At 43.3% G+C, this 24779-nt stretch overlaps 1 protein-coding gene across 2 annotated transcripts; it reads right to left on the bottom strand.

The window, feature by feature from the left end:
* Positions 1-243: 243 nt before the first annotated feature.
* On the bottom strand, positions 244-19364 carry LOC121694384 (ubiquitin-conjugating enzyme E2 Q2-like). 2 transcript variants are annotated; one of them, XM_042074535.1, is made up of 13 exons: positions 18770-19364; positions 16987-17091; positions 12726-12848; positions 10860-10916; positions 9973-10113; positions 8625-8709; positions 8085-8145; positions 6830-6920; positions 6553-6611; positions 6208-6256; positions 5974-6069; positions 5417-5483; positions 244-3435 (listed from the first exon to the last, which is right to left on the bottom strand). In XM_042074535.1, the coding sequence occupies exons 1-13, from the start codon at positions 18926-18928 to the stop codon at positions 3404-3406; spliced, it is 1125 nt and encodes a 374-aa protein (XP_041930469.1). In that variant the 5' UTR covers positions 18929-19364; the 3' UTR covers positions 244-3403. The 2 variants fall into 2 exon arrangements, with proteins under 2 accessions (XP_041930469.1, XP_041930468.1); XM_042074534.1 differs by having other exon boundaries at positions 9958-10113; positions 18770-19363.
* Between the last annotated feature and the right edge of the window lie 5415 nt (positions 19365-24779).

Genomic DNA, 24779 nt, shown 5'->3' with positions numbered 1-24779 from the left:
AACCAAGAGTCCTCTGCTGAAAAGTTCTTTTGGACATCATGAAGAATTGGATTGACACATTCAATGTAAACTTGCAAAGTGTCTGTTCCTGGCATTCAATTCTTAATCAGGATTTCAACACTTTTCATGCCATTTTAGATTCCCTAAAACTTTAACACGGCTGCCACCTGGTGAACAAGTAAAAAAAACTATTTCATAAAGATATCTCGATTCTAAGAAAAAAAATACTTCAAGAGGGCATTGTAACATTTATTTCTTAAAATTCTTTATTCATAAACTTGATGCAAGTTTACAAATTACTGTACATGGTCAAAATTACACTTACAATGAAAAAAAAAAAAGAAATAAAACAAAAATTGAAAAGCATGCTAACAGTGCTTAACTCCATAACCCACCCAATAACAACAAAGGGCCAATGACCTGAACCAGTACATATTGAAGGCCCAGCCCAGCCCAGCCCACCCCTCCCAACATACACACACCGGGACCCCAGCAACGGTTAGTGAGATAACAGCCTGCGTGGAACGCACAAGTGGAAATCAGGAGGACTGATGACCACTGGAACTCTAAAAGGACTCAGAAAAGTGATGCGGCTGCCATGATGATGCACTCTGGTCCGGTCCGGGAGCTCGGGGCGAGTACGTTTGGGCAGTAGTCTGAACGAGAGTGTGTGAGTGTGTGTGTTTAAGAATAGCGGCAGGAGATGGGGGCAGGATGGTTTGGATTAATACAACAGTTGCTTGCAATGTCAACAGTCAGCTCTAGTAGGAGCCTTGGGTAGGGAACCACCAACTGACATCTATCAACACAGAACAAAATAAGGCCTGTCCCTGGACTCTCGGAGCACACATTAGTGCTCAGAGAATCAAAAATAATAATAATAATAATAATAATAATAATAATAATAATAATAATAATAAAAAAAAACAATCTTCCTGAACACTGGAAAAGGTCATTTCCTGGGGCCACCTACAACAAGAGAGTATTCCTTGAGTATTAATGGAGTAGAAGTTATACTGGAAAAAGGGGTGAGATATTAAAACAATGGAGAAATTAACACTTCCCAATGTTAGGAAGGAGAACACAATCGGTAGTTCCTACATGATGCGTGTTTTTGAGGAGCATGTTCAGGTGCATCATCCACGGAAGTCAGTTTGTGTTTCGTCACTGCGGTTTGTGGGAAGAGCCGGGGCAAATCACTATATGGGCATTCGATATGAAGGGTCATTCAAGTCAACGAAATCGCACCGACTTTACACCTGTGGGTAAGTCTGATCTTAGGATGGACTACATGATCACCAGTGAGACAGACTGTCCAACGACTCGACTGTCCACTTAGATAGGTATATTAATCCAGAGCCCTTATGACGACATACTAGAAGTTGTCCATGAGGAATGAACAGAGTCTCTGAACTTCTTCCCTGGCAACAGAACGCAGGGAGGAATTCTGCATATTAGTACTGCATTATAACTAAGATCACATAGTTATGCTAACCAGGGTGTGTTTACAAGGAATCCACAGGTGGCTTCTCTGTTGAGCAGACATTAGGTGTGGACGTGAATGTTTCGTGTGCATCCATTGGGAGCTCTCGGTCACTCGCTTCGTCCTCAAACTGACGAGAACAGATGCTAGTTGTGTCTCCACACCTGCCCGTACACTCAGTGTCTCATAGCCTGATCAATCTCTTCCAGTCCAAAATGACAACCGCTGGTAGAAAGTCCCCATGACGCAAACACTAGCAAAGATCACTTGTGTTAATCATTCAACTAATAATGAAGTTCTGTTAAGTCTGTCACTTAAATTTGTCTATCGTATATGAGCTGGACAGAGGACGTCACCAAACCAAAACCAAAACAAGTAAAAGTCCTGTGTTTGTGGTGATGAACTGGTGAAGGAATTAACCAGCACAACTGCGCTTATTGCAACACCATCAACATTAGTTATAGAGGAATGATCACCGTAGGCATTAAGATGAAAGCAGTGTCACAGCCATTGAGAAATAGCTGAGGGACATAAGCATTTCGGTCTATTACGGAAAACTAAGACGAAAGAAAACAAAACAATAACAGCAGTAGTCATGAAAATGCTTTACAAGAAAACATGGGTTGGAAGGTATGCCTCTGAATTTGATCGCTTTCCTAACGTCCACAAGGAGAGATGGATTTAACGTCTGGCAAAGTTGCATTACTTTCTGTATGCAAGGTCAAGTGCCACTGGTCCAGATAGCTCTGATGAGGAAAGAAATGTAGCCTGTACCCTCCCCCACCCACTCACATATAGTAAGAATACCTCAGGGACAAAAAAAAAAGAAAAAAAAAAAGAAAGAAAAACAGAAAAAAGTAAGAAGATTCATTCTCATAAGTACAATGTTTACAATGTGGAGTTAAATTCTACTACAGTTTACAGTGAGTGAAACCAAACCTTGCCGCTGCTAAGCCTGGTCATTTCTCCACGAGGGGAACTGCCAGGTTGTAGCCAATCACGCAGACGCTTGAGGAGGCGACAAGCAATGGTTGAGGGCAATCTCCTTCCTTCCATGTTCTCAACCACTCCCACCATGAGACTGTCCTTCCATGATCATTTTACTTTCCCTTTATGCTCGGCCTCTTCCCACCCCTCCATGCTATCGTGGTTTGCGCGTACAGGCCTCAGGCAAAACAAACGGGGGACAGCCTTAGAACATCTTATTCCAATACAGGGAGTCTCGGTGTATGGGAAATACATACGTACAAATAGACAGAACATCACAGAAGCCAACCACAGCATACGTTAGCGTCCCCTCTCCACAACAAACTCACCAGGTCACCAAACTCCACCCTACCCATGCCACTCTTTTAAAGGAGGGGGAGGAGTGGGCTTGTCTGTTTCTTTTTTCCATCTTTTCTTTCTTCTTTTTTGTTTTCTTTCCCCCCCTCTTTTGCAGTCCAGTCCACAACTACTAACATGGTTGAAGTCAAAAGGAGCTTGTTCTGTCCATTGGAATCACAGCCATCACGCTGCTGACGAAAAAAAGGATGAAAACAAAAGTGTGTGAGAGAGCGAGCGAGAGCGAGAGAGAGAGAGAGAGAGAGAGAGAGAGAGAGAGAGAGAGAGAGAGCGAGAGCGAGAGCGAGAGAGAAAACGAGGGGAGAGTTCTTCTTCTGAGGTTACATGATGTGGTTGTCAGTTAGGGGTGGAGGGAGTGGGGAGGACTCTGATACCGTCCGCTTGCCAAGGTCAAAAAAGGTGAAACCAGTCTGGGGGGAGTGGGGTGGGGCGGAGGTGGAGGAGGGGTGGAGGGACCACCCCACTGAAGAGCTCCAGTCAGCAAACTAATTAAGAGTAAAATCAGAAGGGAGAAACGACGACGACATGAACACACACCCGGCCCAGCCCCAGGTCTCATGCCAACATGGCCACCGTCTAGCCATCCTCCTTAGGGGGTGTGTACCAGCCTGCAGAGAAACACACACGCACACCATACACACACAAACACGCAGGCACGCACACACAGAAAGAGGGGATTGTGAATTAGATATTGTCCACTGAATTTACATACACTAGAAATTATCTTTGCCACTCTGGCGACATAAAAACACAGCTAACAGACAATATAAGTAAAAAAAAAAACAAAAAAAAAAAACATGAATGAATGAAGTTGTTTACTGTCCACACACATTGACCATAGTTAAAACTTTAAGGTACTTTAGGTCCTTTAAGGTACAGCGGGAGATTACTACAACAAATATCAAATACAGAATGGAACTTTTTTTTTTTTGTATATATATTTTTGGGGTTTTATGCCTTTAATGCGACAGGATAGTAGAGAGTGACAGGAGGTGAGTGGGAGAGAGAGTCGGGGTGGGACCCGGAAAGGACCACGGGGCGGGAATCGAACCCGGGTCGCCAGCGTACGGTGCAGGTGCCCCAGCCAGTTGCGCCACAGCTGGGGTCACAGAATGGAACTTTGACGTCAATGGCAGTTTAACTTTTCTCAAGAACAAGAGCTTTGTTTTTGAAAAAAGTTTTCCTTCTGGGGAGCAATTATGCACAAACTGCCTGATGCCAATCTATTTAGAGCTAGTGTCAACGAACGTCAACAAAACAAACCATATCAGCAAGGTGCCTATAAAGTTAAACAAATAGCAAATGGCTGAAGTAATTCAATTGGACACATTTCCTCTGTGTAGCAAGAAGGGCATGACCACCACAATTAGCTTGATGCAATCACATTACGCCGCCATACACGCAAGCCAACTCCTGACTTCGCAATGGGGAAGGAAACCAACCTGACATAGCATTGCTAAGGCATAGACTACTAAGTCTTGCGGTTTAAGTCCTGTGGTGTTAAGATAGGTGAGTTCTAGGGCTGTCAATCTTCTTCCATAATCCCATTCGATTTATATTTGAATATTTAATGCTCAAATTTCGCCTATTATTAATATTTACTATGCTTCTCTATACACTGTATAAACAGTCTTATGCATTGCCAATGCCACTATCAACGTGTGGTTGACTTGTTATATTGAACAAAAGCTCAGTCCAGCCAAAGGCTATACCAACGATATCTGCAACTTGAGTGGTTTCAGTTTCTTTCGCACAGACGCGCGCACACACACTGAATGAACGCTCATACCACTACCACTTAACTGTATGCCTCTATGTTTGATAGCCAAATTAGCAAGTATTTCTTGATTGGGGATAAGTTTGCTTTCTTTTTTTCTATCGGCCTGCAGGTCCATGATCCATTACGCTGCAAATTAGCCTATCAGACAAGTGACAGAAACACCAGACATAGAGGAGCGAGGCCGAAAAGCGGTAGGTCAATTCCTGCCTGCTTTAGCTGTGGCTCCTCGCCCTCTGACCGTTTACCTCCCTAGCTCGTCAGGGTGTAGCGTTACCAGATGTGCACTCAGGCTGCTCGTTTCTCGAGTGATATTTCATTTGGCCCATAGCCTACATATTCTGCAGATAAAGACTGTAGGCTACTTGTTCCTTTTTCTGATGTAAATCCAACAACTTTCCACCCATTGCTTAAATGGTCAAGAGAGTGGTGACCTCAATGGGTGCATAATGCTTTCTGACATTTTTAGATTGCGCATTAGATATGACAAAAGAATTTCGTTTTCACATATTCGCCAACACAGTAAAACATTTTTTTTTCTTCAAAAATTTGACTAATACTAATTTTTTAAATATTCAATATATTCGATTTATATTCGACTTCCAACATTCATTCCAACAGCCCTTCTGTGTTAATTTCCCTTGGGTAAAACACTAGTGTGTTAATTTCCCTTGGGTGAAACACTAGTGTACGAGTGGACAGGTAGCACTCTTGAACCTTTTGTACCTTTATGGTACTTGAACTGTAACTTTATGGTACCTTGATTGTTGGAAGTGGCTTTGGGGGAAACTGAATGTAAATGTAGCACTCACCATTCTTTTCGTGGATCTGCACAAGGGATTTGTATGACTGCTGTGCTCTGGCAAGATTGTATTGGTTCTGGAAGAGGGATACGTCAGAGGATACTTGTTAGTTTAAAATGACCAGCAGGCACTGGAAGAGTCCATCACAGAGGTTAACTTTAGTTTTGAAAAGTAGCAATTAAGGTTTCAGTTTCCCCTCACACACACGTATTTAGAGCACGATGGTGGTCAGTGTCTCACAATGATTACAGGACACCGTCTCTCCATTAAACAAGCAGTTTTGCATAGCAACAGAGTACAACAGCCCCATTGCGTGCACATTATGAACATTACATGGCAATCTGGTAAGCTCTGATGGAGAGATTTAGACCTAAGACCTTGTGCACCCATTCACTCTCACACACAAACTTACAATTGTAATCATTTTTGCATAGCGCGCACACACACACACACACACACACTTTCGAAGAAGCAATTGTCTGGTCCCATACATTTCACACTTTGGTGGATTGACACAAACACACACACAAATACACATAGTTTGGCTTAGCAGTAGTATTGCTCACTTTATTGGCTCCAAACTGCACTCTGGCTTTTCCTTTGACTAAAGTGGCGTTGATCTGCATGATGACAGACTCAATGGAATAGGCACTGCTCCAGCCCTGCAAAACACACACACACACACACACAATATATATTAATCACAAACTACAAGAAACACTAGTAGTTTGTGATTAATACAACAACTCTTGTTACTCAACAAACTATTGCATATTACCATCTCCAAAAGCCTGACTGACCTGCTTGGTTAGAAGTTCCATGCACAGGGCACCTCCTCCAAGGACATAACTAAAAGAGAAGAGAGATAAATAAAGACTCCCACAAGAACGACCAGGGCCAGCTTTGCCACAGCAGAAACTTGCTGGAGAGCTTGTGGGCTTAGCTGAAGAAATATCTTCAAAAAACATTTTGACGTTTAGTAAAAAAAAGAGTCAAAATAGTATAACAATACGGTCTCGTATGAACATAGTTCTAGGCACATTAGGCCTGGGTTCAAACCCTTCCCTTAGCTTGGTGACAGCAGAAGGGAGGAGGGGGGAGGATAGAGGGAGAAAGGGAGAGAGGGAGAAAGAAATGCTACTCACCCTCCAGACAGGACAGGAGAGACAACCCGCACGAACGGAGGATCAAAGGGGAAATTGTCCTATAGAGAGAGAAACACACAGAGTTTAAAACACTACCCAAAGCACAGGAAATGTTTAACAGAGTTAACAAACATGCCTAAGTGGGTCAGTTGCATGTTTGCTACACTTCCTTCTTTTGGCAAACCATTTTGACAATCCCTTGCCTTGCCTATGCCACATTTCATTATTTAACACAAAGGACGCACACATGTGGAAGAGAGAGGGACCTGGGTCTTACTTTGTAGGAGAAGTTGAGCAGGATGTAGTCCATTCCCTCCTTCTCTTTCAGGACCTGCAGGTCGCTATGCAGGGGGCTGTCAGGGTCTACCCTGTTCCAAAAACACAGATGCAAAGAAATCAATCGTCAGCGCAAACCAAGGTCTAGAAACACAGCCCAAGCCACCAAAGACAGAACTGAAACAAAGGCACAAAGACCATGAACCAAGGAGGAGACCAGTCCCCAAAAAACAGAACTAACACTGAGGTTTAACACAGAACAAACACTAACGGACAATTTCCACACAGCGAAACACCTACAGCTGTTTGGCTGTTGTGACTGGCAAGCGAGCTAATTGGGCTATCAGCTAGTTCAAAAGTTTAACTACTTAATGAAGATGTACAGGGGTCTTTATGCCTCAACTAAGTTGACATTGCATATAAACAACAATTCATCTTCATGGAAATAACATCACAAAGACATCATGTATTTCATACCTGTGTTTTCATGCTAACATGTAGCCTAACTGCCTGGCTAGGTGTAAAATGTAATGTAATGTATGAAAATGCTAGTGGCTGGCCTGTGTTTAGACCATCTTCAGTGGTCAATTTGGACAACTACGTTTGTCTGATATATAAACAACAATTAGTGTTGAAATAAGCAACAATGTTCGTCCAGAATCCCCCTTTTAATCATATACATGTTTTCATGTTACGGCTCTCGCACCCTCCGCCATCTTAGTCAGACTGTCAGGCAATTCTTAGTCAGGCAAATTCGTTGTCTATTCACCCAATCAGGGCGTACTTTGCCCTCATTCAACCTCAATGAAAGCTAAGCGAAATTCGCTGCACGATGAGGTTTAACTTGGAGTCTAAAACGGCGTGTTTGGTCCATATATCATTGTGTTATTCCTCCACTAGATAGCAGTGCAGTAGGACTCCACAGACCAGAGACCTCTAGATAGCCACAAGGCTGTTGTGCCTGAAGGCTTTCATCTCACTCCAGCTGAGGAGGATCCGTCTAGTTCGCGGTCATCAGTCAGATATAAGTCATCGGTTTACACCTGGTTTGTCATAGGCAAGTCCCTAAGCGGTTTAAAGCCAAACAGTGCCTCTGTTAAAAGCGAGAGGGACCCTGGCCTCTAATTTAATAAATGCTGAATTGACATGGTTCATTTCTAATAAGGCATATAACTGAATATAAGGTGAAAAGCATATAAAGATAAATCGAATGAACTACTGTTGCTCGTCTTTTCCAAGGTGGTGAGGTTACTTACGTTCTCAGTTTGACGTGCCACTCATACAGGCTGTCGTTGACCAGCTCCACTGAGTAGATCCCTGCACAGAGAGTAGTAGGAGGAGAATGGCATGAAGTAACCTCAGGTAAACTACTAGCAATTTCTTTATTCTTTTATGGTAGTGTGTCCACTTTTTATTACAGCGATGTGTTTCATAACACGAAAAGTGTGTGCTCTGTAGATCATATAGATAAGAAAACTAATGGTAGACGTAAACAAGGCCTTTGGTGCAGCTTTGCATCAATTATGCAGTTAGCCTGCTAGCCCTTAAGCCAATTAGCCTGCCTGTCAGACGGGTAGTAAGCCTGCCAGCAAGTGAGAGAGCTTGCCACCATGAGGGACAATTTTCCCACTAGCTAGCAGGGTAGTTTGCCTGTGTTCTGGGGTAATTTTAAGCCTGCTAGCCACTGAGGCCCACTAGTCTGTAGAGTAATTGGGTTTACTAGCCAGTCACACGGGTAGCTGAAATGTAGCTAGCCCGTGGGCTGGGTCAGCAGGGTAGTTAGCCCGTTAGCTCACCTGTTTTATAACTCTGAGACCTGTAGATCTCCCTGAGTTCCTTCATCAGTCTATCTGAGGCCTGCACAGAGCCAGACACCGCACCCTGTAAAACACAAAGACACACGTAGATCATACACAAAGCTCGCTTTACATCACATAACATACACACTGGTACAACAGAACATCAGAGAACCAAAAATGTAACCAGAAATAAATAATCATCTGAGAATAAATTCTAATGAATGGATTGGTCCATAAACAACGATTGGTCCACCACCAGGCAAAGCTTGTGGTTGTTGATAAAGAATGTTAAATTGCCAGTCATTCAATTTCAGCTCCATCTTGTATAACAATCATCTTTGCAAGACCATATTTGCTCAAGATTGTCTATGACATACAGGAGTGAATATGACACTAGGATACTGTTCCTTAGGCAACAAAGGAGGATTCTGAGGGAAAAAAATTCATCCCAAAGAACTCAAAAGGTCACTGTGGAAATCAAATGTGTTTCTACTGCACATCCGATTTTAAATGCCACTCCTTGTTGGAATGCGATTGGGCTAGAAAGCGCTGGTTAGTGTGTCATATGTCCTGAAAAAAGAACAGTCGAAGAGGGCTGAGCGGTCATACAAAAACAAACAAACAAAACTCTTCAAACGTACGCCATAAATACCCTCTGAAAAGCAAAGGACACAATGCAGCAAAGCAACACAGAGGAAATAGGATGCTGAGACAGGAAAGAGGAGAAGAGAAGGAGGGAAGGAGGGAGGGAGGGAGGGAGGGAGAGAGAGAGAGAGAGAGAGAGAGAGAGAGAGAGAGAGAGAGAGAGAGAGAGAGAGAGAGAGAGAGAGAGAGAGAGAGAGAGAGAGAGAGAGAGAGAGAGAGAGAGAGAGAGAGAGAGAGAGAGAGAGAAACAGAGAGAAAGACTGAAATGCTGAGGTGGTTGAGGAGGGGAGAGAAATGGGTGAGATTGGGGGAGAGAAGGAGCAGAGAGAGCAAGCGAAATGCAGCAGTGAGGTCTCTCTTTCTCTCTCTCAGAGCAGTAAGACACCGGACATCCACGTCTCTGCTCCACTTTCACCACATATATTTAGCACAACCTGCAGGAGCGAGCGTGCACACACACCTGCACAAGCATGCCATGCTCCACAACTGTGCAATCATAACACTACTGAACACACACAGCCACATACATGTAACACACACACAGCCACATACATGTAACACACACACAGCCACATACTTGTAACACACACACAGCCACATACTTGTAACACACACACACACACAGCCACACCCACCCACACCTTTTCCCCGACCCCCCAGAAGAGTAAAAAAAGGGTTGCCTTACCGAATGAGCACTTACATTCAAGTGATCCTGCCTCTGGTTCTTGCGGATCTTCTCGAGGATGGCCAGGTTCTCCTTCTCGATGCCGTCGTCCTCCGATTTCTTCCCATCCACCGGCTCCTCCTCTTTCATCTCATAGTGGTCCAGATCCTCGATGTCCTGCACGGCCGCCAGTCCAGGGACAGAGAGAAGGAATGCACAGGTAACCCGTCAGCCAGGTGTATGGGACTAAAGCTACAGCAATAGTCATATTCATAGTACTGTGGGAAACGCTAATGGTAAAGATAATTCAATAATACATTAGAGCAACAGTTTGAAAAATGCTGTTGGACAATCACATGATCAGACTCATGTGTTCTGATTGGATGATGGTAACAATGTGCTTGTTTATGTAAAGCACACTGAATTAGCCCTAACAGCGAAGCTACACCAGGCGCGTAACTGAAGCGTTCCGTTCGCGACGCGTAAAATCCATTTTAGATGAATGGTCTATTTTTTTTCCGAACGTACGCGCCGCTATCACGTCTGGTGTAGCTACTTCCATTGATTACAGTGTAAGCTAATTGTTGCAGCAGACGCAACGCGAACGGAACGCTTCAGTTACGTGCCTGGTGTAGCTCAGCCCTAAGTATGAAATGTGATCTTTAAATAAACTTGCCTGATTTACATTTTTTCAGGATTATAATTTGTTGCCAAGTATAAATGAAATAAGTGCTTGAAGAAAATTGCTCAGGAACACCAGGCGACAATGTTAAAAAATGTGTTAATTTGTTCAAAGGGCTCATGAATGAATGACCAATGTCTTCAAATCAAGACCTAAACTGCACACTAAACATTAAGGGGTTCAGGAGTATGCACTAATGTACATATATACACACACACAAAAAAAATAACAGGAAAAAGACCTCTCCCATCTCTTCCTCCTCCTCTTCCTCTGAGGTGACCTCATCTGTGGTGGCATGCTAGAAAGAGGGGGAGAGAGAGAGAGAGAGAGAGAGAGAGAGAGAGAGAGAGAGAGAGAGAGGTTAGATTTAGCTGACAAATCAGTATTATTCACCTCCACCCCTACTGACCCATTCGTTTAAATAGAGAGACTGCATTCCAAACGTGTCTGCAGTAGCGTCTGACTGCGTGTGTGTGTGTGTGTGTGTATGTCATTCAGCTGACACCACGGCTCCAAACACAACAATGGGGGTGGGGACTGTTGCAAATTATGACCAATCGCAAAAGCTTCTTCCTCATTCTTCCATCAAACCTTATCAGATGAACCATCAGGGGAGCCTTTCATGTTGAGTGACGCCCGAACGAACATGTGGACTTGTTTCAACAACGTTTTAGACCTCTCGCACGACGGGTTCACCAAACGCAACCCGTCTTCCTGCTTTTGGCAGGGGACCGTACAAACGCACCCAGACAGCCTTTTCCTCCTTGACCCTGAACACCGGATGCCTCTATTGATTTCACCCGTCTGGGCTCAACTCACGACCCCGCGTCTCAGGATACACTTTATTTCACAGGCAGAGAGTTAGGCAATGGATAGGAAGCTAGAAAAAGTGAGTAATATCAGCTGGAACATGGCAAGGTCAATAAGACAGAGGTGTGTGTGTGTACACTTAACAACATCCTAGACGGCCATATTACATTTCTTAACAACAAGATCAAGATTAGTCAGGAGACACAGAAAAAGTCTGTGCAGTGTAATACAACCTGGGAGCATTACACAAGGGTGTGACTAATCTTCCTAAGCTGAAACAAAAGTGTGAACACTGCTTAATTAATTATGCGTTGCTTACACACGTTTGTTGCTAACACAATACCACCATTAACAGCACGCGTCTTTTGGACGACTGTTTGTTGCTGAGAGCAGATCCGAAATTAAACTTAAACTCATACAAAATATATTATTATCATTATTATTATGACTACTATAATTTTGAAGCTATTATACTTAACTAATACAGTGTTCATATACTGTATGCTTTGGACAAAAGTTTCTGCTAAATACCATAAACGGTGTCAATTAGTTCTGGTACAAGATTCACAGTCTATGAACTTTCTGCCCATGCATAATGGAGTTTGTTTCAAAGAGTAGCCCATGTCTTAAAATAGTGAAGTCCATTCTGACATGGAATAATTAGCCCAAAGTGGCCATGTTCTGTGGAAATGTCATCATTATAATGATGTGGAGCAGTCACAGGGCAGCACTCAATACTAATTCATAATGAGTGGCTTCATCAAGTGTGTGTGTGTGTGTGTGTGTGTGTGTGTGTGTGTGTGTGTGTGTGTGTGGGGGGGGGGGGGGGTGAACAAGAAATCAAGTTTAAACCAATCAGAAGGCTAAAGTACACTAGACAGGCGTCGCTAGTGAAAGCTGATGGCAGGTCATGGGAACACAGTTCATCTCTAACAGATCCTTAATCATATTTGCTCAGCAGAGGAGAAATCAAAAACCTCTACTGTTCTTGCTAGATAACCAGCAGAGGAGAAATCAAAAACCCCTACTGTTCTTGCTAGATGACCAACATCTCAAGCATATTTGCTTTCAGGCTTCAGCATGTAGGCACAAAACAAAATTGAGAGAAATCTCAAAGGAGAAAAATCTAACTTCAAAACAGACCAAAAAAAGCCACCCAGGCAGGAGAGAGTGAGGTTTTTCCGATTGTCATCAAAGCTCCTTACTGCTACTGCCATTTCCCAGCGGTGTTGCATGTAACACCAATAGAAGCCATCTTTGAACCCAGCACACAGGGTGCTGCGGGGTCTTTGCTTACCTTGCGTTCCTGATTGACAGGCCCAGCAGGCAGGGGCTGGTCCAGCATCTCCACATCCGGGTGCTGGGGCAGGTTGTAGAGGCGGCACAGGTCACAGATCAGCCTCTTCAGTTGCTGCAGGAGCTGGTGGAGAACAGCGACAGCAAGATGGGCATGAATCACAGTAGCATCATCTGGGTTTCTAAAAATGGATTTTAGCACATGCTTTTGTATGGAGCATATTATATATTATATAATATATATATTATATATTATAAAATATAGCCACTGCAAGCTTTAAAGCATCAACAAGTCCATTTTTAGTATTTTTTGCTGTCCGTTTTTACACATATTCAAGGATTTGATTTATGCGTCACATACATACTGAGATACCATTGTAAAACATGTAATGAAATGCCATTTAGTGGCCCAACTTTCCTATGTATAACTATACCTATGCATACTATGTATGACAGTAATAGCAATATGATACTACAATTCATATGGATGAATACAAACAGATGATATATGGTCACTGTTAGTGCTGGGCGGTATGACCAAAAATGTAGATCACGGTATTTTTCAAAAATCTTACGGTTTCACGGTATATGACTATTTTTTTTTTTCATGCATAATCAGATGTTCACAGCATTGAGGAATTGCTGCAGTACATTGACTAAGGATGGTCTATTTTACTGTCATGATGTAGAATAACTCCACACTAGTGGTAATGCAGTTTTGCATGGCCCCAGAAAATGATGCCGTTTACAAAGAGCCACTCATGATTCTAATGAAGAATCTAATCAGAATGCAAAGACAATTGCATTCAAAATACAGAACTTTTACTGTGCAAATTTCACAAACATCTTAAAACCAATACAAAAAGTAGTGCAACTTGCAATAATTATACTTTTTTGAAAATTATACAATTTAAAATAAAACCTCTCTACTGATATGCTTACTCTGTCAAATAGGCCTACCAGAAACATGCCTTATTGTTATTGTGTGGTTTACATGACGTTAACTTCATGTGGCCTGCCATGAGCTTCGGTTCGGTTCGCTAGGCAAAACATTAACAAAAAACTTTGTTTTGGTGCACTGATGACAGTCAGGATCATTTCTAACTAGCCAGCTAGTATTGCTCAGTTCCTGTCTATAACATGCTTTACTTGCTACCTGGATAATTTCAGCGAATATTCTTAAAGTGAGATGAATGATAAGATCATTAAACTTCACTGTGTTCGGTAGGTTGCTAACGAACGACATCACCTACTAGCCAGCTTGTTACAGCTGTTGAACAATCTTAATTTAATTTTCGTGTAAATCCCTTTCAATGCAGTATCCCTTAACGTTTTTCCATAACTAAAGAAACAATTTAAGGTATCCTGTGTAACACCCTTAAATAAACCCCTTACCTAAGGAGAAATTAAGCCTTAAAGGTCATACATAAGGGGAAAAACTTAAGGTGTTTTGTGTTTACTCTATAACTATGCCTCGCAGTCGCACCGTGCGTGCGTGCGTGCGTGCGTAAAAAGTCCCGTCTGAAACACTGTCGCGCGGCGCAGCGTTCCAAACGTTGTGTAATCAAATACACCGGTATAGCGGTATATTAAAAATTCATATCATAACGAAAATGTGAACCGGTATACCGCCCAGCACTAGTCACTGTGCACTAAGAAGTTAACATTTTAAACATTTTTTTTAAATTGGTATTATCATACTGAGATATTCAATATTCAGTGTTTTCCATACATTGACTTATTTGTGGCGGCCCACCACAATATCAACATTGACCAGTCCTCTAAACTAACAATAATGTGTTTCTTCAATGCAAACAGATAACAGTACACAGATACTCTACACACAATACTCAGTAAGTATATTGATCGATAGCACTCTTCAAAATAGACTGGATAGTGCGGTCTCACTCTCATTTTCACTCACTCACACCCACACACACACACACACACACAAACCCCAGATGTGAATGTTCAATGCAGATGCGGTCTCTCCCTCACTGACAGTGAGTCCATTTCTCCTCCAGACTTAACACACCACCTCTGATCTCCACAGCACAGCAGGTATGTCAGCTTCATCATGAAGGCTGAGCACAAACACGGAGCGAAACTCAACTAAAGCCAAAGATCACACTGTATATCCACTGGTATATTCGCCGTCAACATCAACCATCAGACAATTACGGATCATTTATAGCTAAGGGGGCAGGAGGGACACACCATTCTCAGTGACGTGAAAATCGCTCACATATAATTTACACTGGGATTGACTCATGTGGGTCACCTGCATAACCTGACAAAAAAAACAATTTTCAAACTGTAACTGCCAGTCAAATGCAATCTTAGGCATGAAATGAATCAAAATAAAACCACAACAATCATTTTTCGATCATTGCTCAGTCACTTGCTCCCCCAGTTATATTAACTTCCACACATAGTTACTGGTGTCACTACAGGAAGGAATGCATATTAGAGAGACAAGGCAAGGCAAGGACCTGCATCTCGCCTCTCTGCACGAGAATGTTGACCTGGAGTCAAGTGAGCGTTCACATGCCAGTGGCATTTAATTTTCTCTCCCCACCTCATTTAACCGATCTCTGCTTTTGTTTGCCTGCCTTCTCACGTCCCCCAAGTCTCTGCTGCAGAGCTCTTCAGCACAACCAGCTGGTCCCTCCAAGTTTCAATCACAAAGACATTCCAGCCCCACATCTCTCTGTGGCGTCAGTCAAAATAGACAAGAGAGCTGAGTCATGTTTTTTTTTTTTTTTTTTTTTTTAAACAAAAGCGAAACGAATGAGCAAACGTTGACTGTAGAAGTCAATGTCGTATAACATTTCCTATAATAACACACTAGTACATAACAGGCTTGAATTTTCTTCAACTGACTGTAATAATCCTCACCCTGGACTGAACCCCACCCATTCAAGTGACTGACTCAAGTCACACACAGTCTTACTTGAGCGTGCCCCAGATGCACTAGAACTCATCTCTTCTCACTGTCAGTCGGGATCAAAAACGATGATAATGAAACATCCCCGAGCCATCCGGGCATAAAAACATTACGAGAATACCTTAAACATTCCCAGCTTCAGAGCTCAACATCACAAATCAGGAAGATTATGAGGAAGTCAAGAAGGGCAACAAACCCCACCAAGTTCACCAGAAAAACAACTTAACGGTCACTGTGTGCATACATTCACTCTCTCACACACACCTGGCCCATCCCCACACTATAAAAAGGCTTCATCTGCTGCCATTTCAAAAGTGAAGCTCACACACCCATTCACAACTACGTACTGGGATGACTGATGCTCAAGCAGTTTCTGATTCAGGAAAAACAAACTCACTCGCACCCACACACACACACACACACACACACACCCTTCTCTGAGTCAGGTTTATTTTTCCCCTCCCCAGTGGTTCCTTTCAGCCCGGGCTTTGGTGTTGAGCACACTGACGCTACCCTTGACGCACGCGCACACACAGACAAAATTCTAGACAGAAAAAAATTAAATAAAGAAATAAATAAACAAAAACGAAAAAAAAGATGGTAGATAGCAGATAATTTATCCCCATAATGGCTCCTGATGGGCCTGTGAACAGCAGGGCGGCCCATTGGCGTCAGTGCATCCACTGCGGTGCCCTGCTGAGAGGCAACCTGGCCCAATAATTCTTCACGCGGGAGTCAACTACGTCAAAGGAAGCCCTGCGTGTCCTGGTTAGACAGCTAGTGTGGTGGCTTGGGTTTTTTTTTTCATTCTTTTTCCCCCCTCTCTCTCTCTCCATGTAAATGCTTGATTTTGTCATGACTTGTTTGATTCCAAGTTTGAGGGTGGAAACGAACTGAAACCAAGACAAATGTCAACTGAGGGCAATTGAGGCCTTTGAAACACCAGAAAGACCCACAGTTGAGCTACTAGTCACAAGGATAGTTGAAAATGGGGATGATCATGGGGATAATAATGTGTGTGTGTGTGTGTGTGTGTCCCAGGTGGGTGGTTAATTTAGCTGGTAAGTGACAATAAAGTTGAATCTAATCTAATCTAATTTCAACAGTCACAAATCACCTTTTAAAAGAGAAGAAACTGTCATAGACAATGATGAAACTGCAGCATGTGACAAGAGTAACTGCTGCATTTCAACCAGCACCTTCTTGATGCACGACTAGGTCACACATATCCAGAACTACATAGTAATACCGAGCCAGCTTGTTCTACAGGCCTCCTCATCCACTACTATGCCAGTGGCGTGGTGAGAATTCTTACCAGTGTGCTGCCCTTTCGGACATCGTCAAGCCTCTCCAACACCTGAGTCAGGCTAGGGTCATCGGAGTCCACAAACCATATTGGAGGGGTCGACGGGTACGATTCCTGTGAGGGGGAAACATAGGAAACATGGCAGAGTTCAACACAAAGAATGCAGTGGCTCAAGTGCCCATTGTGTACTTTACAATGTGCGTTTTCTGAGAAGAATGGAACAGTTCTACAGAGGAGAGGCTGGCAACAGTGCCTTGGCTAGAGCATTCAAATGGGCATAGACTTCCCAACATCACTGCTTAGCTAGCTACTTGAATGTTTTACTAGTAAATGTCCCCTACAGTGGCAATGGAACAAACTGGCACTTTAATCTTAAGAGGATAATGACCCTATGGTTTAAACGAGATGATCTTTACCTATGGGCAGATATCAAGAAAATCTAAGTGGCGCCATTACAACTCCCAAGAACACTTGAAAAAGAATACACCATGTCGGGGGGCATCTGCAATGTTCAGTGTGCATGCAGCATCACCCTTTCTTTGTGCTACTATCAAGAACTGCATACCAAGCGATACATAATGTGAGAAGAGAACGAAACTCATGCCAAAAAAAGATGATGTCCAAGTAAAACAACTGAAAACTGGTTAGCAAGGCATGGCAATTAAGTGTGACGTCAATGCTACTTGATGAGTTAGTCGACTAGGTTATTTGCCTAACAATAACTAGGGTAGGAATTGGTCAAATCTGCGTTGATACGTTTACGCAAAGATCCGTATGTCAACGTTTGACAAATTGTGGTAATCTCCTTCAAACACATCAAAGAGTGACACATTCCAGTCGTGGGATAGGAAATGTCAGTCGAATTAACCGGGAAGAGAGCTAGCTAGCTAACTAGCTAGTCAGGAAGCTAACGACAGGATATAATTACAATCTACCGCCAACTCAAGTCCACTTTTATTTTACTTTGATACCTGCTGCTAAACGCTAGTTAAACAGTCAAGTAAACAATTTGCACTACAGTTTCCTAGACCAGGATCTATGACGATTGTGTGATCTTAGTTTAAGTGTATTACCTAACGTGTGCTGGCCTCATTAGACGGCAAAGGCTAGCATACTAGTATCAGTGTTAACGTTAGGCCAGAAATTGAGAGCCACCTACAGCTAACGCTGCCCTATATGCTTGAATATCTAACGAAACATTAAGATATCGGTTCAACTAAAAGGATCAGAAAGGAAACTCTCTGTTAGAAAATATGGCCTTGAACCAGAGTTTGCTAAGCCTATGGTTAACCCATGAACGATTAAGTTAACCGAACATAGTGTTGTTCGTCACAGGTTATTTCAGCTAGCTACTTCGCAGTCCTTAGGTGGCTAGTGTTGCCTACTAGCCAAACATTTGATGCTAGCGTTACATTAGCTAGCCAGCACAGCTAAAAGTAACAGATGACTTATGCTTAGCGAACCACAATGAACTCGAGAAAAACATGTTTAGTAACCCAATTGTCGCAATGCAACAATCTTCAACACACCAGTAGTCGATGTAATGTATATAACCAAGTGTTGCGACAAATGTTGCAAAGAGTTGACACTGGTGTACAATGAATGTCTTTTCTGTCTGCGTGTCTGTCTGTCCTGACTTGTGATCAACAAAAATGCGAGATCTGACTCTCAGGCCCAACTCGCTAAGGCACCATCAGTGGGCCACAGTTAGCTTGTCATCCAAGGTAGGCGAATATTGCTAACAGCTAGCCTACAAGAAATATAGAAAATACTTCCCCCCGTCTGCCCGTACCGTGATGTTGCAGTGAATGATTAGCAGCTTCTCTCCGGTTACGTTGAACTGGCAGCTCAGCTCATCCGGCTTCCAGTCAATGATTCGAAAACGTTCATGATTCGGGTCAAAAATGGACTCCAGAAACTTCAACTCGGCCTTCAGTCCCGAAACGGACATCTTCCACTCATCTCCGGCTGGGCCGCAGGGGAGGGGGGAGAAGTCGGGACCTACTGCAGCCACGCAGTCGAGTCCGAAGCAAACAGCACAAATGGCAACAAAGAGGGGATAATACGCCTTTTGAACAACGCTCCCTGAATCTTAATGGCAACAACAGAGAGCTAGCAGCTAGCTTGCTAGCTGGCTAATAACAACGCCTTGGCCGTTGTTTTTCGCCAATAAATTCTCGATGTCAATACGGCAGTGAACAAACCTAGAACTTCACCGTGTTTGTAATTCTCTCGTTTCCTATAAACAATAGATCGTTTGTACGTTAAACCGACCACACGTATAAAATCTGGCAAAAAACAGCGCACAACGCAGACTGTGAATCTTTATCCCCGGCGCAGATGCGCAGAACAGTGCCTTCTTCTGGGGTTTAAAGATGGCGTGCCTTTCGGAGCCCGCAGAGTCCCAGCATACTGTGCGCCTGTAGCGGGCGGAGAGTGCCTCTCCTGAAAAAAAAGAAAAGAAAAAAGTCATATTAGTGAAATGCCGACAGTAGGGCCTACGGAGACCAAAGCAAAGGTTTAGCATCTTGAAACAGTAGAATAGGCTATTCATTATGCAACATTAGATCTACAGAACAGGAAGAACAAATTGTTTTAGCCTACCAGTGTCAACTGCACAGAAGTATGCCTGACCTGGCCTATTTGTTTCCCCTAAAATATCAGCACATCAGTCAGCAATTATAACAATATTATATTACAGTGAGTTTCTGAAATCTCATCAAATGTAACCTATTAAAAGGTTTGTGCACATCAGTGCTGTGGATGTAGGCTTATCACACATTGTGGCCTACCTTAAAACTCAACCAACCAGCTTTGCCATAGCATAAGCGATACAATGCAGTGTAACTCAATACACCTCTGTTAAAACCAGTTCTATAGAACTATATTTTGTTCACTTGAATACAATGCAATAGGCTACAAAAGGTTTGACTATACAGCAGCTTGACACACAATTCATACCATGTCCTTTGTGTCAGGCACGCCATGGGTCAATGATCTTGCGTGCTAAAGGATCTGTGTGTGTAGGACCTGAAAGCAATCCCTCTAATTGTGTTGAATCCCTCTAATATTGTCACTGATGATAATTAAACTAAAGTCCCTTCTGTGTGTCCTTTCCAGTATACTGGGCCGGTCTATGTTCCACAAACACAAGGTGCAAGCACATATGGATCAAATGTGGCATTGACAAGATATTGAGGAGGTCTAGTTTGGATAAATTCAAGGCCCTAGCCTACTTGGGCACAAACGTGAAACTAATCCTATGGAGGAGAGCAGGGTACGTTGAGCCACTTTTTAGTTAAGGCAATATGAGACAGAAATAAGAGTACAACAACACAAGTTCTGTCAATAGGATCGAAAAATATTTAAGTCCTAAATTGAACAAACCTTTATCCATTTCAGAAGCAACCACAGATTTTATGTTTTTCATCAATATCCATAATTTGCAGCCAATGTCATGTTGCATACCATAGGCTGCAAAAAATGCCATTCAATAACGCAAGAGTGATGCCTCTACTCATAGTTCGAATTATGTTTTTTTGGGGGAGGGGGGCTTGACCCCCCTGATTAGGACCTTGACCCCCCCCCCCCCCCCCCCCCCCTCCCTATTCTCGTAATGTAAATTCCATTTCTGTCCCTCCCAAACTGCATTACTGTAAAATGGTGTGTTTAGCCAAAAATTCCCAGGGGAGAAACCCACGGACACACGCTAATAAGGCCGTATTGTATGAATTTCGTCAGTAAAAATGCCAACTGTAGGCTACTCATTCTCTATTAACATTAATGCTTACCTGAGTGTGTGTTGATGCAGCCTATTTTAGTTACTAGACTTGTGGTGTTTGCTATATTTAATACACACAAGTGTATTACACTATTGATATTTCAGTTGAAAAGAAAAAAACTGCCTTTTAATACGTACAGTTGACCCCCCCGATTGTCGTAGTGTAATTCGAACTCTGCCTCTACTCATCCACAAGGAGGTAAATAGAACTGTCCTAGAATAGAATGAAGGACAGTAGAATATGGTTATGTATAAGAATAAATACAGTATGTAGGCTACATTTGCAAATAAATAGACACTAAGGTGGTATAGGGTAATAGGAGTACTGCTGGGGATGACCCCTTCTTGTTGTCCCTGTCAAGGTTGCCAAGTTGTGGACACCTCAGCAGGCACAAGCAATATGCAATATACATTGAAAAGAGGGTGGGAACAGTGCAATATCAGTATAGACTGATTAAATATAAATAGTGCAAGTTGTAACTGTGATTGAAGATTGAAGTACACATGAGGTAGATGAGCAGAACAGTGTTGATTGACTTTGTTTAGTGTAAGGGTGGGGGTTGTTTGTAGAGTGTTCAACAGAGTGATTGCTTGGGGGAAGAAGCTGTCTTTATGTCAGCTGGTTTTGGCAAACAGTGTCCTGTATCGTCTAGAGCAGGGGTGTCAAACATAAGGCCCAGGGGCCAGATCAGGCCCGCCAGCAGGTTTCATACGGCCCACTAGATGTTTTGGGCAGGAAGAGAAAAATTAGGAAGAATAATAAGATAAGATAGTTAGATAAGATATTCACATCCAGTTGTCTTTAACAATTTGTAATAAGCTATTTCTGTCAAGTTAATTAAAACTAGCATTACAAACCATCGTCAGGAGGAAGAGGCCAAAAAACTGACCTGGAAGTAGGGTGTTTCAAGAGAGAAAGAGCAGGATATGATGGTAGTAGATTATTTGTACTTGTTTGATCTCAAGTGGGTATAGTAAAGGAGTATATCACCAAACAACGCTGATACCAGTGCAGAGAAATGATAATGACCATGACAGTGATGGCCCCCACGAGGTCTCATTCCAACAAATCCGGCCCACTGCCTAATATGAGCTTGACACCCCTGGTCTAGAGGGAAGGAGGTTGAACAGGTTGTCACAGGATAATAAATGCTCATTAAAACAAAAGTCATTTACTTCATAAAGCTAAACATGAGGGGGTAATATGATGAAAAGTACTTAGTCTTGGAATCCAGAACTAGGCTACACCATTGGTAATTCACTCACATGTTTTTACGCAAGTTCATCAACATATCTGACAAAAGCAGAGATAACTTTTTATCCAATAATTATCCTTAATAACAGATTACACTCGAGACCAAAACCATGCTTACTACTTCTATGTGGTTCTCCCTTCCGCTACAAGATGGAAATGCAAACTAAGAATGCAAACTAAATTTGAGGTGAAAAAATGGATGGTGTCCCAAATACAGGTGGTGACTCAACTTAAATAGACTGCTCCTTCAACCCTAGTCTTACTGTAGGTGGGACTTCAAAGAGAAGAGTTGTTTTGTACATTCTTCCTGAAGAACTCCTTTACCTAAGCCACATTCTTTGTACAAGGATACAAGGATACAAGGAAGTTTATTGTCACATGCATATAGTTACTGGAAGTAAGAAATGCAGTGAAATTATGTCTGGTGTCAGCCTATTTGTGCATTAATGGGGGGGGGGGGGGGGGGGGTTAGTAGATTAAGTGGCAAGGGCTGCATAAAAAAGGTGGGGGAGGATTGGGATTGGGTGGGGGGCACCAACAAGGAGCACCCAAGAGCAACAGGGGCAAGGAAAAAACTCCCTTACCAAGGAAGAAACCTTGGGCAGATCCACGGCTCAAGGGGCTAACCCAACTGCCAGGGGTCTTGGTGTGTGTGTTGGGGGGATGACAGGGGAGATGGGTTAGTGTGCTGTGTATGTGGGGAGAGGGCAGTGTGCAATATGTGTATTGGAGAAGCTTCCTCATGAGACAAAGTCCTGTGTATTGGGGGGGGGGGGGGTGATGGGGACGAGACCGCCTATGCCGAGTCCGAGTCAAGACCGAGTCTTTGAAGGGTCGAGACCGAGTCGAGACCGAGTCTGTTGGTTTTCAAATACAGTCGAGTCCGAGTCAAGACCGAGTCTTTGAGGAAGCAAGTCCGAGTCGAGACCGAGTCCTTTAGGAGTCGAGACCGAGTCGAGACCAAGACCATAAAAGAATTTCAGTTATTTTTATATTCATAATTTAATATCACCCCAGTTAATAATCAACAGTTAGGCCTACAGACTAAGCTAGATTGGGAATTGTTTAGAGGAGCAGTCTTAACGTCTTAATATGGACTATGCTGACCTACAGACACTCACCGGCAGCAGAGCCATAGAGATAAATAAACGGCTCTGACGGCAGTATCTTTGCATTGCACCATGGGATGTCATATTCAAATAATGCCGGTCCAACATTGCATTTTATTATTATTGTTGTTATGTGTTGTCTGTTTTTTTATATGAACATAAAAAATGCGTTGGTCTCGAGGACTCGGTCTGAAATTACGAGTCCTTCTCCTCCCACTGTGGTCCGAGACCGAGTCAAGACCGAGTCTTTGAAGGAACGAGTCCGAGACGAGACCGAGAAAGCAGAAATTGGTCTCGAGACCGGACTCGAGTCCGAGACCGGACTCGAGTACTACATCACTAGCTGTAAGTATGTTGGGGATGTGTGTTGGAGAAGCTTCCTGATGAAATAATGTGCTGTGTATGTAGGGGGGGGGGGGGGGGGGGGGGGGCGGGGTGCAGGGACTTACTATTGCAAGCAGAGTACTGTATGTAATGTATGTGAGTGATGACAGTGAAGATGTGTGTGTGGGCGGGAGGGGAGTGGAGCAGTGACTGTGTGTGTGTGTGTGTGTAGTGTGTGTGTGGGTAGGTGGGGGCAGTGTGCTGTAAGTATGTAGAGGATGTGTGTTGGAGAAGATCCTGAAGACAATGTGCTGTGTATGTGGGGTGGGGGGGGGGGGCAGTGTGCAGCAAGTATGTAGAGGAGGCTTACTGTAGCAAGCAGTGTGCTGTATGTATGTGAAGTGATGACAGTGATGATGTAAGTGTGTGTGTTGGGGGGGGGGGGGGGGGGGGGGGGCAGGGACTTACTATTGCAAGCAGAGTACTGTATGTAATGTATGTGAGTGATGACAGTGAAGATGTGTGTGTGGGCGGGAGGGGAGTGGAGCAGTGACTGTGTGTGTGTGTGTGTATTGTGTGTGTGGGTAGGTGGGGGCAGTGTGCTGTAAGTATGTAGAGGATGTGTGTTGACTGTATAAAACATCTCACACACACTACAAATTCAAATGACATTTCAGAAGTGATATAATAAACAACAGGTCTACCCTAGTGCAGATTTGTCCACCTGTCATAAGCCTATAAGGTCTGCCTGCCATGTCAGAGCTGCCAACTCTCACGCATTGACCGTGAAATTAATTAATTTGATTGGCTCCACACACTCTCATGCCAATCCAATGCGTGAGGGTTGGCAGCTCTGCATGTGGTGGTCAGGGAGACTAGAACACACACCTGCCATGTGGTGGTTAGGGAGACTGGAACTCACCTGCCATGTGGTGGTCAGAGAGACTAGAACACACCTGCCATGTGGTGGTCAGGGAGACTAGAACACACCTGCCATGTGGTGGTCAGAGAGACTAGAACACACCTGCCATGTGGTGGTCAGGGAGACTAGAACACACCTGCCATGTGGTGGTCAGGGAGACTAGAACACACCTGCCATGTGGTAGTCAGGAAGACTAGAACACACCTGCCATGTGGTGGTCTGGAAGACTAGAACACACTCTGTACCGTGAACCCCAGCAGGGTCACGAGAATAAAACGACAAGCTGGATACGATTTTAGCCCTTACCAAAAAGAACTAGAGTAATACTAGAAGGTTCCTCCTAGTCATTAGGTTCCTATAAGTCTTTTTTTCTGTTGGGGAGGTGTCGTGAACACTTCAAAGCCGAGACAG

Source organism: Alosa sapidissima, chromosome 20 (genome assembly GCF_018492685.1).
Source record: "Alosa sapidissima isolate fAloSap1 chromosome 20, fAloSap1.pri, whole genome shotgun sequence".
Classification (NCBI taxonomy): domain Eukaryota; kingdom Metazoa; phylum Chordata; class Actinopteri; order Clupeiformes; family Clupeidae; genus Alosa; species Alosa sapidissima.
The sequence above is the reverse complement of the archived record's forward strand: the minus strand, read 5'-3'. Positions and strand labels throughout refer to the sequence as shown.

Bases quoted from the DNA above. Each gene is read 5' to 3' on its own strand.
- LOC121694384 (XM_042074534.1), bottom strand. From the start codon at position 18,928: ATGTCCGTTTCGGGACTGAAGGCCGAGTTGAAGTTTCTGGAGTCCATT. The intron at 6,070-6,207 runs GTCAGTCAGGCT...TGTGTTTTGCAG, and splicing joins TGGAACTTCTAACCAAGCAG to GGCTGGAGCAGTGCCTATTC. The intron at 5,484-5,973 runs GTGAGCAATACT...TCCCTCTTCCAG, and splicing joins TGCAGTTTGGAGCCAATAAA to AACCAATACAATCTTGCCAG.